This window comes from Oncorhynchus tshawytscha, unplaced genomic scaffold (genome assembly GCF_018296145.1).
Source record: "Oncorhynchus tshawytscha isolate Ot180627B unplaced genomic scaffold, Otsh_v2.0 Un_scaffold_7382_pilon_pilon, whole genome shotgun sequence".
Lineage (NCBI taxonomy): Eukaryota > Metazoa > Chordata > Actinopteri > Salmoniformes > Salmonidae > Oncorhynchus > Oncorhynchus tshawytscha.
The window spans coordinates 23171-38899 of NW_024609501.1; the positions used below are offsets into that span (position 1 = coordinate 23171).

The window sequence follows — 15729 nt, forward strand, 5'->3', positions numbered from 1 at the left end:
GTAACTAGGGCCTCGAGTTTATCCTGACTTTTTGACCTGACCTGGTTTGGAGAAAATCAGGGCCCTAACCATCCATAACACATTCTACACAGCACAGCATATTCTCTCCAACCATATAAAACATCACTTAGTGTTGTCATAACCAGTGGAAAACATTTGCATGTCAGGTGTGGTCCATCTAGTGAGGTGATGGACAGCATCAGTTTGCAGACCGGCAAAATACAGGTGTCTGAGTGGGGGTGGCTGAGGGTGTGGTTGTAGGTGAAGGAGGGAGGGAGGGAGGGCAGGAGGGAGCAAGAGAGAGAGAGAGAGAGAGAGAGAGAGAGAGAGAGAGACACACACACACACATGTTCTCTCTGTTTGGAGGGAGGTTAAGGTTAAGTTATGGTTCAAACTCTCATTCTGAATGGTTGTGAGAGTTAAAGTTTGAGATAGGGTTCAAATAAAAAAATAGAAAAACCAGTGTCCCCGACTGATCACGAGTCATGGGATTACGCTCATAACCCCCAACCAAAGCGTACTTGTTGGTAATTGTTGCCCACAATGGCCTGTTTAAAAGGAATTTCCCGACATCCTCAAGACATGGATAGGCATCCAATCCCCCTGTGGACACTGGACTGTATCGGGTGTATCAGGTGTCTCTGGGGAAGAGGTGATTGAGTCCTCCAAGAATAGATTTTCTTTCGGGTAATGTAATTTTGTAAAAATGTATAATTTCTTTCACCTCATTAGAACATTCCGAAATATGGAACACAGTTTTTTTTGAATCTCAAGAGAAAAATGACTTTTAACGGTGACAATTAAAGTAACAGTGTTGACCGTTGAATGCACGCTTAACAAAATAATTGTACTAGTTATTTTCCTACAATCTGACATTCCAAGTCAGAGCTCTGGTCGACTTCTAAAATGGCAACCTATACCCTATATTTATTTATTTTATTTTAGTTCAACTTTATTTAACTAGGACTCTAGTCAAAAGTAGTGCACTTTAAAAGGAATAGGGTACCATTGTAGATACACTGTGGTCTACATCCGCAGGTTGAGATGACACGACAAGCAGGTGTGGCAGGGCAGGGCAGAGATTTGGATATTTAGTGTGAGGTCATCAGTTCCAGCACCTGTGACAGACACAACCCACCACACCTCAGAGGACAGAGACGCTGAATCAATAGGCTACAGGTGAGTTAAATAGTTTCATTTGTATTTTTAAATTATAATTTTTCATTTTGAATTTCATTCATCTCAACTGATATAGATTGATGTAGCTTGTGAGCAAAACTATTGTAATATTAGGAATTTATACAAATATATCGACATATTTTGATATTTCGTCATGTTTACAAAGTGATCATCTCTATTGATTATATGATCTACAAAGGCTGGTAAGAGAGTATCTGTATTCATTTAGCTTCATTAGGTTTTGTGTGTGTTTCATTGTGATTTTGGCACAGCTGCACACCTAGTTGATGGTACTCAGTGTTTTTAGTACATTTTTCATCCAATGTAAAAAATAATCTGTCATTACCAGAATAATAGTGTATCAACACCCTGTTGCCGTGGGTACAGAATGATTATATGTGCATATATAAGATGAGTAAAGACTGCAATTATAGACAGATAAATAGTTTACATGATCATGTTGCTTGTAAAAAATATCCTCCTCTGTTTCTGTACCTCTCTCTCTCCCTTTCTATCCCTCCCTTTCCCTCTCTCTCTCCCTTTCTATCCCTCCCTTTCCCTCTCTCTCTCCCTTTCTATCCCTCCCTTTCCCTCTCTCTTCCTCTCTGTACCTCTCTCTCTCCCTTTCTATCCCTCCCTTTCCCTCTCTCTCCTTCTCTCTGTACCCCTCTCTCTCCCTTTCTATCCCTCCCTTTCCCTCTCTCTCCTTCTCTCTGTACCCCTCTCTCTTCCTCTCTGTACCTCTCTCTCTCCCTTTCTATCCCTCCCTTTCCCTCTCTCTCCTTCTCTCTGTACCCCTCTCTCTCCCTTTCTATCCCTCCCTTTCCCCTCTCTTCCTTCTCTCTGTACCCCTCTCTCTCCCTTTCTATCCCTCCCTTTCCCTCTCCCTCTCTCCCTTTCTATCCCTCCCTTTCTCCCTCTCTCTCCCTTTCTATCCCTCCCTTTTCCCTCTCTCTCTCCCTTTCTATCCCTCCCTTTTCTCTCCCTTTTCTATCCCTTTCTATCCCCTTTCCCTCTCTCTCCCTTTCTATCCCTCCCTTTCCCTCTCTCTCCTTCTCTCTGTACCCCTCTCTCTCCCTTTCTATCCCTCCCTTTCCCTCTCTCTCCTTCTCTCTGTACCCCTCTCTCTTCCTCTCTGTACCTCTCTCTCTCCCTTTCTATCCCTCCCTTTCCCTCTCTCTTCCTCTTTGTTTCCCTCCTTCCCCCCATTTTGCTCTATTTTTTGGTGTGCTTTCTTGTGGTTCTAACTAGGCTGCACACCTAGTTGACAGGATTCAGAGATTCATATGTTTTTCAAACAGGGTAAAAAAGAAGTGTCTTTACCAAACACCCTATTAGACTGGTAACATAATTATTATATGTGCATATATAATATGAATAAAGACTGGTATTATAGCGAGAGAAATACTTTGCATGAACCTGTTGTTTATATAACAATCCTCCTCTCCCTCACTCTCTCTTCTCTCTCCCCATCTCTCTCCCGCTCACTCCCTCCTTCTCTACATCTCTCTCTCTCTCTTTAGATCTTTCCTTTACAGATCTCAAGAACTTTCTCACATTACAATTACATACATCGTTGAGATGAACTTAACTAAAGTCAATGATACGTTCACATCTCCTCCTGTCTCGCTCATTGATCCGGAAGAAAAGGCTTTCCTTGTGGCATACTTATTCCCCTTTGTTACTGCTTCCCTTTCAATCAACATCATCCTGGGTCTCCCCACCAATATCTACATCCTGTGGCTGATACTGACTGGAGCAGGAGGGACGATGGCCTCAGAGTTCTTCTCTCTCAACCTGACCGTGTCTGAGATCATCTTCTGCCTCTTTAACTCTGTCAGCATGGCTGAACTCTACATCCAGTCTGATTTTATCGCAAAAGTTGCTGTTTTTTCCTATGGGTTTGTTTTCACTGGCCGTCCCCTGTTCCTGTCCTGCATCTGTGTAGAGCGCTACCTGGCGGTGGTCCATCCTGTGGTCTTCCTGAGATACAAACCCCTGAGATACAGGGTGGGGTGTTGTAGTGTTGTCTGGCTGATGGTTCTTGGGTTCTGCTGTTTATCTTTGTTTGCTAACTATTTACCAGTGTTCTTCTACTCTATATTTACCCAATCACTGATCTATTTTTCTCTGATGTCATTCTGCTGCCTCTCAGTTCTATGGGCTCTGAAACGTCCAGGGCCGGGGGATGGGGACAGGGAGGGGACAAACAGCATTAAGATGAAGGCCTTTAAGATCATTTTGATTATCCTGGTGTATGCTGCAGTGTCTCAACTCCCAATGGCATTGATGGCACAGACTAAAAGTTACATTCCCTACATAGACTTTTTTACAGGCATGTCTATTTGTTTGTGCATTGTTATAATCTCTGGGTTTGTGCAGCCCCTCCTCTACCTCCACAGGGTTGGGAAGCTGCCCTGCATCAGAAGTCTCTAAAACATGAAGTCAAATCTCTTCAACCATTAGTGCTTTAGAAAATGTACAATATGTCATTATATTTCTGTCCTATGTTTTTTTAAATATTAAATTGTGATTGTTTTCCAATTCATGATGTTTGAATCTATTTCCAACGTAATCAGTAGACTAGAAAGTGAGGGTTTGATTCCCCGCCCTGTCGATTTTGTTTGGTAATATTGGGTCTGCAGTTTATATACCCACATAATGTGTAAACCAGCCTAAGCACTTCTCAAGTCTTCCATATTTAGCAGGAAAATGTGGATATATAGGCCGGGATTCAATCCAATCGCACTTATAGACGACGTCGCTTTTAAAGCCAACGGTACTGCATTCGCAGACATGAGATTGAAAGTAAATGTTGCACGTCAGCTCAATTTGAAATGACCTTAAAATATAAAGTTTGATATAGTGTGGTTTTGTTTTGAATCCCGGCTATAATATACTTGTTTATAAATAGACCTGGTGTCATTCTGTTTCAACTTTAGTGTGATACTTTATTGGAAGAGAGACAGACAATTCAGTTGACTAAGGCAGAAACAGACTGGCACCAAACATGCACATGTGTTTTCTCTTGAAATGATAGATGATGGTGCTTGAAAGTTACAATGTAGATATTGTTGGGGTTGATCTGATTCAATAAATAATTATTAAGGAGCTCCCTGTCTGTCTGTCTGTCTTCTTTAACGATGATAAAGGATATCCCTGTATATTTATATAAAAAATAACTAATTATAATATCAAACAAGGTAACAGTAAACATGTTATCCCCCACGAATGATGCAGCAACCCCAATTAGTGACAACAATTCGAGATCAAACGAGAAAAGATATCCTTGTTAAAAATGTTTGATTTCAGTTGATTACTATATCGTCCCCCTTGGTGTAACGGATCTCGTCCTCCTCTTCTGAGGAGAAGTAGCGAGAAGGATCGGAGGACCAATGCGCGGCGTGGTAAGTGTCCATAATGTTTAATCAAAACACAACAGACCACTGGAACAAAACAATAAATGTGAATAAACGAAACAGTCCCGAAACCCCCAAATCAAAAGTGAAACCAGGCTACCTAAGTATGATTCTCAATCAGGGACGACGATCGACAGCTGCCTCTGATTGAGGACCATACTAGGCCGAACACAGAAATCCCAAATTATAGAAAAACGAACATAGACAACCCACCCAACTCACGCCCTGACCATACTAAAACAAAGACATAACAAAGGAACTAAGGTCAGAACGTGACACTTGGGCCTATCAGTTTAAGTAAATGACGGATCTCTATAGCAAGACGCATCTTTTAGCCAGTTTTCATAGAAATCGCGCCAGTGCTGACTGAGATATCGTGTGTGACTGACGGGCGGATGGAATGTGACCGATCCATAGTCTCCTCCCTGATTTAATTGTGGGGGACAATACAATAATCATGTTTCTATATATTTATCCTTGAAATCAGTGGGCAATTCCAGCTATAATGCACTAATCACCATATTGTGTAACTAGGTCCTGGAGATTTCCTGGCCTTTTGACTTGACCTGGTCTGGAAAAACTTGGGTCCCTATCCATCCATAACGCATTCTACACTGCACGGCATATTCTCTTCAACCATACTAAACATCACGTAGTGTTGTCATAACCAGTGGAAAACATCTGCATGTCAGGTGTGGTCCATTAATTGAGGTGATGGGTGGCATCAGTTTACGAACAGGAGAAACACAGGTTACTTGGTGAGGGTGCATGAAGGTGTAGCTGTTGGGGATGGAAGGAGGGAGGGGGAGGGGGGGGGGGAGGGAGGGAGGGAGGGAGGGAGGGAGGGAGGGATGTGTCCTCTGGTTGGCCAATAAAATGACCTTATTGGATGCAGAAGTTTCACCTTTACCTCCATGTTTTTATCATGCCCAGAGTCAGTCATTCCAATCCAGTACTCATCATCATAGCAGCAAACTAGAACACAATAACTCTGCCAGGAACCAGCAGCTTCCATCACTTCGTTACACTCTTCAAAAGCCTCATAGGTGCAGAGAGAGTTTGCAGTGACACAGATGATGCCATTAAGTTTGACTTGGTCCTCGGGAAACCCATAGATCTGATTTTGATCTGATTTTCTATTGTCTAGTTTGCTGCTATGATGATGAGTGCTGGATTGGAAATGCCGATGCTGTGGATGATAAAAACATGGACGTGAAGTTGAAATGAATCCGTCCAAGTTATCCAGCAAGATCCTATTCTTGGCCAAACAGAGAGGACACATGTTGTGTACCAAAAACAAGCATCATCTGCACCATCAAGGAACCAACCACTGCAACTGGTCACCAATATGATTTGGGATGTAGCAACATCACCACAATAGAAGATGCAATGAAGAAAGAAAGTGAAAGAATGAAATGAAGAATGAGTAGCCCTCAAAGCAGTTCTTAGTTTTCTTTGGGCAAATACATTGTTCTAATTTTAACTATTCACTCTGCATTTATAAATGATTATCATTTGAAGGTTCAGCCTTGAATTAACATTGAGTGGGCGTTCTTCACACCTTTTTCAACTAATAGTAGAAACAGCACCAGAACATGGTAATATTAGGAACAGCACCAGAACATGGTTATATTAGGAACAGCACCAGAACATGGTAATATTAGGAACAGCACCAGAACATGGTAATATTAGGTTGTATGATGCTACATAAACTTAGAAACTTCAATGACTGATTTCTCTGAACAGGGGAAAATAACCATCACCAAATTCACAGAGGATGCATGAAATACTATGAAGACACAATACTACTAGCCACAGCTTTGTACTACTTGTCAGACATAGAGAATGAATCAGGTATACTGGCCGTTGTGGTGGGCTTGGTGTGGGGTTTTGGGGGTTCTGTGGGTGGCTTTTTTACCGTTAATTTGGATTCCTCACATTTTAATCATTGTTAAGAAGAGGTTTGGTCCAAATCTAATGTAAGGTACTATGTTTATTGAATATTATAGGTATCCTATAAATGTAAATGGCCAATTTGGGTGCAATCAATTCACTTAATTTGTCTTTCAACAAAACAATGTTGCAGGAATGCTTATCTTATCTGTTTATAACTACAGCAACTACAGTGCTGTGAAAAAGTCTTTGCCACCATCCTGGTTTCTTATTTTTTGCACATTTGTCACACTTAAATGTTTCAGATCATCAAACTAAATGAAATATTACACAATGATAACCGAAGTAAACACAAAATGCAGTTTTTAATTGATCATTTTATTTATGAAGGGAAAAAAGTGAGGTAGGCCAAAAGAACTCAAAAAGCAAGACATCGTGCCGCGATCCAAAGAAATTCAGGAACAGATGAGAAACAAAGTAATTGACATCTATCAGTCTGGAAAGGGTTACAAAGCCATTTCTAAAGCTTTGGGAACCACGGTGAGAGACGTTATCCCAAATGGAGAAAGTGTTGAACAGTGGTGAACCTTCTCAGGAGTGGCCGGCCTACCAAAATTACCCCAAGAGCGCAGCGACGACTCATCCAAGAGGTCACAAAAGAACCCACAACAACATCTAAAGAACTGCCGGCCTCATTTGCCTCAGTTAAGGTCAGTGTTCATGACTCAACCGTAAGAAAGAGACTGGGCAAAAATGGCATCCATGGCAAAACGAACGTAAAGGCTTGTCTCACTTTTGGCAAAAAACATCTTGATGATCCCCAAGACTTTTGGGGAAATATTCTGTGGACTGATGAGACAAAGTTGAACTCTTTGGAAGGTGTGCGTCCCGTTACATCTGGTGTAAAAGTAACACAGCATTTCAGAAAAAGAACATCACACCAACAGTCAAATATGGTGCTGGTAGTGTGATGGTCTCGGGCTGCTTTAGAACCTGGACAACTTGCTGTGATTGATGGAACCATGAATTCTGCTCTCTCACAAAAAATCATGAAGGAGAATGTCCGGCCATCAGTTTGTGACCTCAAGCTGAAGAGCCCTTGGGTTCTGCAGCAGGACCATGACCAAAACACACCAGCAAGTACTCCTCTATAAACTGGTCATCTCTGTATAGCCGTCACAAGACCCACTGGTTGATGGTTATTTATAAAACCCTCTTATGCCTCACTCCCCCCTGTCTGAGATACCTACTGCAGCCCTCATCCTCCACATATAACACCTGTTCTGCCCGTCACGTTCTGTTAAAGGTCCCCAAAGCACACACATCCCTGGGTCGCTGCTCTTTTCAGTTCACTGCAGCTAGCAACTGAAACGAGCTGCAACAAACAGGACAGTTTAATCTCAATCTCTTCATTCAAAGACTCAATCATGGACACTCTTACTGACAGTTGTGGCTACTTTGTGTGATATATTGTTGTCGCTACCTTCTTGACCTTTGTGCTGTTGACTGTGCCCAATAATGTTTGTACCATGTTTTGTTGTGTGTCATGTGTTGCTGCCTTGCTATGTTGTCTTAGGTCTCTCTTTGTGTAGTGTTGTATTGTCTCTCTTGTTGTGATGTGTGTTTTGAATATTGTATTTATTATTATTCAATCCCAGGCCCCGTCCCCGCAGGGGCCTTTTGGTAAGCAGTCATTGTAAATAACAATTAGTTCTTAACTGACTTGCCTAGTTAAATAAAGGTTAAATAAAAAACACATGAAAATAAAAATAATTGCATGCCCATGACATCAACCTCTCAGTTGATGCGCTGAGGTAGATATATGACGACTGATATAGCGGGCTGGGGGAACTTAACGACGAAACGGAAGTCCCCCGTGAGCGTCTTGATGGAATGTAGTGAGTTGGCTAGCTTGATAGCAAATTAGCTGTAAAGTCGACGAATTGTCCTGTCAAACATTGAAGATATATCGAGTGGTCTTTAAATATTTATCCAACGATGCCAGGTAGCTACGTTTTTGTTGCGCATTCCAGATACAATTTGACCTGAATCGTGTGTGCATATCACGCTGTTAGCCTTCGAGCTAAGTTTGATTTAGCTTGTTTCTACCGCTACCAGCTAGCTACCTGCTAACAGTTTTATAGCTAGCTATAAAGACAATCCAAGGTAGTAAGAAGGCTTTGCTAGTTACAGGTGACATAACACTAAGTCTGTACATCAAAAATAGCTTGCTAGCCAAGTTTGATCCAATATGCGTGTTTTTATATATTTCAAGTTAGTTAGCTCGCTAGCCAAGTAGCTTTCTTGCTCGCTAGTAACGTTAGTATGCCAAAGCCTTTTTCATAGGGTGATTGCACGATGTGTTAGTTATCTAGTGAATGCTAACTTAAATAACTCGTTTAATCAGTGACTTGATGGCTACAGTAAATTTAGTCGAAACTACAACCTTTTTTTTAGCCAACTTAAGCAGCCTGAAAATAATTTGTGATATCTAGTTAGCTAGTCCGTGCTAGTTTTCTGAGTTCGCTAGCTACGTAGTTAGCTAACGTTGTGTACCAACTAGCAAACTACCTAACGTTGTTTACCAAGTAGTAAGCTAGCTACTGTAACTAGCTCACTAGCAAACTGCCAATAGTCAAAATAGGATTTGTGCTGCGATGAACGGTAATGTTAGCTGTAACTAACGTTACTCCAGCTAATTGTCTGGCTGGCTTGTTGCAGCTGTGACACGCAGGTAGGCCTCGCTCCATGTGGGGTTTGTCATCACTTTTTTTCTCGTGACATGTGCATCCTTCAATGCTGACGATACAGGTAACGCGTTAGCTAGGTATTGTTGAGTTATAACGGTAGGAACTGGCTAGCTAGTAATTGTATCCACGTCAGCTGTAAGCGCAGCCACTGACTCGCTACTCTGGTCTACTTTAAACTAGCAAGTAGTAAGTAAAATAATGAAGTATGCACTTTATTTGCGTTTTGGCAATATACATTTGTTCATGTGTGGGTAGATAACGGTTTAACTTTCTACTCTTATGTTTTAGCTATGTTTTTTGACCTTAGTGTTTATTAAACACGTAATTTATTCAGTTTACCCAAGCTGAGCTTTACTCTCAATTTGAAAGCCATTTGCCTCATTTTAAAGTGGGTTGCCATTTATGCATGCGTGAAATCGTTAACCCTACAGAGCCTGCGGAGATGAACAGTCCTGAGATGGCGAAAACACCAGGAGGCAGCAGTGCCCCCGGGAAAGAGAACGTGGCCAATGGGCACAAGGAGGGAGAGGTGGGCAACAACAACAACCCCTTCGCTGACTACATGTGGATGGAGAACGAGGAGGATTACAACAGACAGGTCAGTGATTTTAGGACCACTCTTTATGTACATACATATGTACGTATGCACACAGGTGCACACACAGACATACAGACTCGGTGATGGACAGAGGGACACCCACACAGATGTACAGACCACACACACACTAAAAGGTGAGGAATGTTGCCCTGGATAGATATGGCCTGGCATTGTACACAGATCTAGGATCAGGTTACTCTACTCTCAGGATCACGGGGCATGTTCACTCTTCCTTGCAGGTTTTCTCAAGCTCTGTTAAGTTAGATGGGGAGCGGCAGCCAAAGAGTTACATTTTTCCCATCAGACCACAGAATTGTTTGCCTTGTGCTCTGTCTTTCACATGCCTTTTTGCAAACTCCAGCCATGCTGTCATGTGCCACTCTCCCATAAAGCCCAAATTGGTGAAGTGCTGTAGAGACTGTTGTCCTTCTGGCAGGTTCTCCCTTCTTGCCAGGTTGTTCAGTTTGGTCGAACGGCCAGCTCTAGGCAGAGTGGGTAGTTCCATATTCCCTTCCCCAGATATATGCCTCATCACAATTTTATCTTGGAGATCTACGGACAGTTCCTTGGACTTCATGCTATAGTTTCTACTCTGACATGCACTGTCATGACATAGACTGACCAGGTGAAAGCTATGATCCCTTATTGATTTAACTTGTTAATTCCACTTCAATAAGTGTAGATGAAGGGGAGGAGATGGCTTAAATAAGGGGTTTTGAAGTTTGAGACTATTGAGACATAGATTGTGTATGCCATTCAGAGTAGTGTTATATACCAGTACCACGGTACCAAAACGGCATGATACTTATGACACCAACATTTTTAGAATACCGTATTACTGTTTCATATGATAAGACCACATTTTTTCGGCCCGACCGATCTAAAGAACCAACTGACGCCTGTCAGTTTTCTTAATTTCAGTAATAAAAAAATGTAACTCAGCAAAAAAGAGACACGTCCCATTTTCAGGACAATGTCTTTCAAAGATCATTTGTAAAAATCCAAATAAGTTCACAGATCTTCATTGTAAAGGGTTTAAACACTGTTTCCCCACGCTAGTTCAATGAACCATAAAATATGAATATGAACATGCACCTGTGGAACGGTCGCTAAGACACTAACAGCTTACAGACGGTAGGCAATTAAAGTCACAGTTATGAAAACTTAGGACACTAAAGAGGCTTTTCTACTGACTCTGAAAAAATCACCCAAAAGAAAGATGCTCAGGGTCCCTGCTCATCTGCGTGGATGTGCCTTAGGCATGCTGCAAGGAGGCATGAGGACTGCAGATGTGGCCAGGGCAATAAATTGCAATGTCCATACTGTGAGACACCTAAGACAGCCTTACAGGGAGACAGGACAAACAGCTGATTGTCTTCGCAGTGGCAGACCACGTGTAACAACACCTGCACAGGATCGGTACATCTGAACATCACACCTGCGGGACAGGTACAGGATAGCAACAACTGCCCTAGTTACACCAGGAATGCACAATCCCCCCAATCAGTGCTCAGACTGTCCGCAACAGGCTGAGAGAGGCTGGACTGAGGGCTTGTAGGCCTGTTGTAAGGCAGGTCCTCACCAGACATCACCGGCAACAACGTTGCCTATGGGTACAAACCCACCATTGCTGGGCCAGACAGGACTGGCAAAAAGTGCTCTTCACTGACAAGTCGCGGTTTTGTCTCACCAGGGGTGACAGTCAGTTTTGCGTTTATCGTCGAAGGAATGAGCGTTGCACCGAGGCCTGTTCTCTGGAGTGGGATCGATTTGGAGGTGGAGGGTCCATCATGGTCTGGGGCGGTGTGTCACAGCATTATCAGACCTAGCTTGTTGTCATTGCAGACAAGCTCAACGCTGTGCGTTACAGGGAAGACATCCTCCCTCATGTGGTACCCTTCCTGCAGGCTCATCCTGACATGACCCTCCAGCATGACAATGCCACCAGCTACACTGCTTGTTCTGTGCATGATTTCCTGTAAGACAGGAATGTCAGTGTTCTGCCTTGGCCAGCGAAGAGCCCGGATCTCAATCCCATTGAGCACGTCTGGGACCTGTTTAACCAGAGGGTGAGGGCTAGGGCTATTCCCCCCAGAAATGTCTGGGAACTTGCAGGTGCCTTGGTGGAAGTGGGGTAACATCTCACAGCAAGAACTGGCAAATCTGGTGCAGTCCATGAGGAGGAGATGCACTGCCGTACTTAATGCAGCTGGTGGCCACATCAGATAGTGACTGTTGATTTTGACCCCCTTTGTTCTGGGACACATTATTCCATTTCTGTTAGTCACATGTCTATGGAACTTGTTCAGTTTTTGTCGAATCTTATGTTCATACAAATATTTACACATGTTAAGTTTGCTGAAAATAACCGCAGTTGACAGTGAGAGGACAGATTTTTTTCTTTTTTTGCTGAGTTTTTATCTCAAATAGTTTATTGTATTCGCCGGTCCTTATATGCGACGGGTCCGATAATGTTCATATCAGCTCTGATCAGCAAGCCGCATGGCCCACATCCCCTTCCAGCCGTCACTCACCTGCTTCTCTTCGTCCGCTCTTTCTGCACATCTATTTTTTTCCCATTCATTTTTAAAATATAATTTAGCAGGCGATCAGGGATGCAGACCCTTATCAGTCTTCTGTTACATTGGAGCAGCCCGCAGAGTGAGCAAAGTTGATACATTGTCTCTTCATCCCTGGTGTAACCAGCAGCATAGGGCAATCTGCGTAGGCTTTGCAAGTTGTCACTCAGCAGTGCCAGAGAGGGAAAACTCATTTCTGACAGTCATGCTTTCAGCTTTAAAGCAAAGAAAATAGCTTGTCTCTAGCTCAAATGGTGTAAAATTAAATATAACCCATATTACGTTGGAGCATTGTGGTCCACATGGGCCTGCATACCTGTGGAACACTTTGGACACCTTGTAAAGCCCCTGCCCCGGCAAATTAATGCTGTTCTTAATGTTTTGAACACTCGCCTCGAACCTGGGCTGCCCTCCAGTGCTTTGAGAAGGAGGCAAGGATAGAGGACATGAGGAAAGACATATTAAGAAATAATCATCTACTGCTGATTTGTAATCCAGCCCTATTCTTCCCCTATTGTGTGGTCATCCCAGGTGGAGGAGGAGCTTCTGGAACAGGAGTTCTTAGAACGCTGTTTCCAGGAAATGCTGGAAGAGGAGGATCAGGATTGGTTCATCCCCGCCAGAGACCTTGCCCCTGGGGTGGGGCAGATTCAGCAACAGCTCAACGGGCTATCTGTCTCCAACGGCAACGCAGATGAACTCGCGGTAAGTCCTGTCAGAATGTGTCACAATCTGTCTCTCTACATGAGCAGCATGTCTGAGCGTCGTCGACCAAAACGTCACTATATTTATAGGGCCAGTTTCCCAGACACAAAGTTAACTCCTGGACTAAAAAGCATGTTCGACAGAGATTCTTTATTCAGTCCAGGACAAGGATTCATATTTTGTCCCTTAAAGTTAACCTGAGAGTTAAAAGCCTGACAAGTATTTGCTGTGGAGCGTTATCCACATTCAGTACCTAGATACCGTAGGTAGCCCATCTTCTCCAGTTGTTATCCACATTCAGTACCTAGATACCGTAGGTAGCCCATCTTCTCCAGTTGTTATCCACATTCAGTACCTAGATACCGTAGGTAGCCCATCTTCTCCAGTTGTTATCCACATTCAGTACCTAGATACCGTAGGTAGCCCATCTTCTCCAGTTGTTATCCACATTCAGTACCTAGATACCGTAGGTAGCCCATCTTCTCCAGTTGTTATCCACATTCAGTACCTAGATACCGTAGGTAGCCCATCTTCTCCAGTTGTTATCCACATTCAGTACCTAGATACCGTAGGTAACCCATCTTCTCCAGTTGTTATCCACATTCAGTACCTAGATACCGTAGGTAGCCCATCTTCTCCAGTTGTTATCCACATTCAGTACCTAGATACCGTAGGTAGCCCATCTTCTCCAGTTGTTATCCACATTCAGTACCTAGATACCGTAGGTAGCCCATCTTCTCCAGCGTTATCCACATTCAGTACCTAGATACCGTAGGTAGCCCATCTTCTCCAGTTGTTATCCACATTCAGTACCTAGATACCGTAGGTAGCCCATTTTCTCCAGTTGTTATCCACATTCAGTACCTAGATACCGTAGGTAGCCCATCTTCTCCAGTTGTTATCCACATTCAGTACCTAGATACCGTAGGTAGCCCATCTTCTCCAGTTGTTATCCACATTCAGTACCTAGATACCGTAGGTAGCCCATCTTCTCCAGTTGTTATCCACATTCAGTACCTAGATACCGTAGGTAACCCATCTTCTCCAGTTGTTATCCACATTCAGTACCTAGATACCGTAGGTAGCCCATCTTCTCCAGTTGTTATCCACATTCAGTACCTAGATACCGTAGGTAGCCCATCTTCTCCAGTTGTTATCCACATTCAGTACCTAGATACCGTAGGTAGCCCATCTTCTCCAGTTGAGCACAGACAGGATACCGCTCCTACTCTTGGCCCAGTTTCCCCCCAAAATATTAAGCCTAGACTAAAGACCATGCTGAAAGGAAATTCTCCATTAAAATAGGTTTTTAGTCTGGGAATAGGGTTAATTTGGCGGAGAACCGACCATCAGCTGGAGAAACTATCCTGTGGTGTGTGTTACAATCCAAACCGTCTCCTCTTGTCCGTTTTTAATGTTGAGGCCCTGTTATTTTGACCTGTTCATACAGGTCTGGGTCCTTTTTTGTAAGCTCCTATACTAAATCTCTCCTCTCTTTTTACAGCGCAAGAGCAGCTTGAACCCAGAGGCGAAGGAGTTTGTTCCAGGAATGAAATACTAGGGTCCTCCCGCCAGTAGGGGGAACCCTCATAAAGACTCTTTGTGACTGCTGGCTTCCCAGCAGACACCCTTGCACTTGCCTGCTTTTGGGCTGTGTGGGGTACATGGGGTGGGGTTGGAGGGTGGGCTGGGGCATACTCTTCAATAAGCTTTTGGTCGCATTCCTCTGCTCAGACGTTGCATGCATCAACCTATGGTTACGTGCCAAGTCATCTACTGTGCCGTCGGGCACCAGATTGCTATGACATGTGGTTAGGGTTATAAATAAAATACCTATTCAGGAGTTGTAAGATCTGGAATGCGTCAGCACCGTCTGAGTAGGGGAACGCAGCCTTTTATTTCCGTTTTGTTCCTATGTGGTTAACTAGGAAGGGGGCAGTGATGGGAGAAGGGTGGGCAGGGGCCATATCAGTATAAAATAATCCTATTGGACAGAATGGGAGGGGCCATCAGTATAAGATGTTCTTATTGGACAGACGGCAGAACTGGAGGTCAGATCTGCGTAGAAAGTTTGGTGTTTATTTTTGTTCTTTCTCCTCAATCTCAAGTGCAGCCGTGTGAGTCTGTCGTCGTGGTGATCGTGGCTGGAGATTTGTCTCTCCCCTGATCATTGTTGCAGTTTCCTTTTTTGTCTTCTCTTTTCTGGATGTTTTTCTTTTCCTCGGAGGCTGGTTTTAGGTTAGGTAGTGTGTAGGGCGAAGTAGGCTTGGCGAAAGATGGACAGACTGCAGTGTACAGAAGGATTGTATGGGATTTGGCTGCGGGGGCGTAGCTGACCTGTGAGGGATTTCCATGGCAACAATTTCGTTTTTTCGTTTGGTTGATATGTAAAAACTTGAGTTGAAATCCTGTCACAGTGTGCGACTTGCATTAACAAACGAGGACAAAGTATGATGGAATAAAGATCAGGTACCCTCTGGGACTTTGGTGTCTTGTTCATTGTTTTATATACAGGTTTGATTCTGTTATTACATGTCCAGTAACCTGTCATTACCGTAGCTAAAGGACCCCTCAAAAGATCACGCTGTGGGTTTGATAATGTCGA

At 43.3% G+C, this 15729-nt stretch overlaps 1 protein-coding gene across 3 annotated transcripts; it reads left to right on the plus strand.

Moving 5' to 3' along the window:
* The first annotated feature begins 8257 nt into the window (after window positions 1-8257).
* paip2b (poly(A) binding protein interacting protein 2B) lies at window positions 8258-15606 on the plus strand. 3 transcript variants are annotated; one of them, XM_042315554.1, is made up of 4 exons: window positions 8258-8390; window positions 9674-9840; window positions 12951-13124; window positions 14629-15606. In XM_042315554.1, the coding sequence occupies exons 1-4, from the start codon at window positions 8315-8317 to the stop codon at window positions 14683-14685; spliced, it is 474 nt and encodes a 157-aa protein (XP_042171488.1). In that variant the 5' UTR covers window positions 8258-8314; the 3' UTR covers window positions 14686-15606. The 3 variants fall into 3 exon arrangements, with proteins under 3 accessions (XP_042171488.1, XP_042171489.1, XP_042171490.1); XM_042315555.1 differs by having other exon boundaries at window positions 8337-8497; XM_042315556.1 differs by lacking the exon at window positions 8258-8390 and adding an exon at window positions 9289-9428.
* The last annotated feature ends 123 nt before the right edge of the window (window positions 15607-15729 follow it).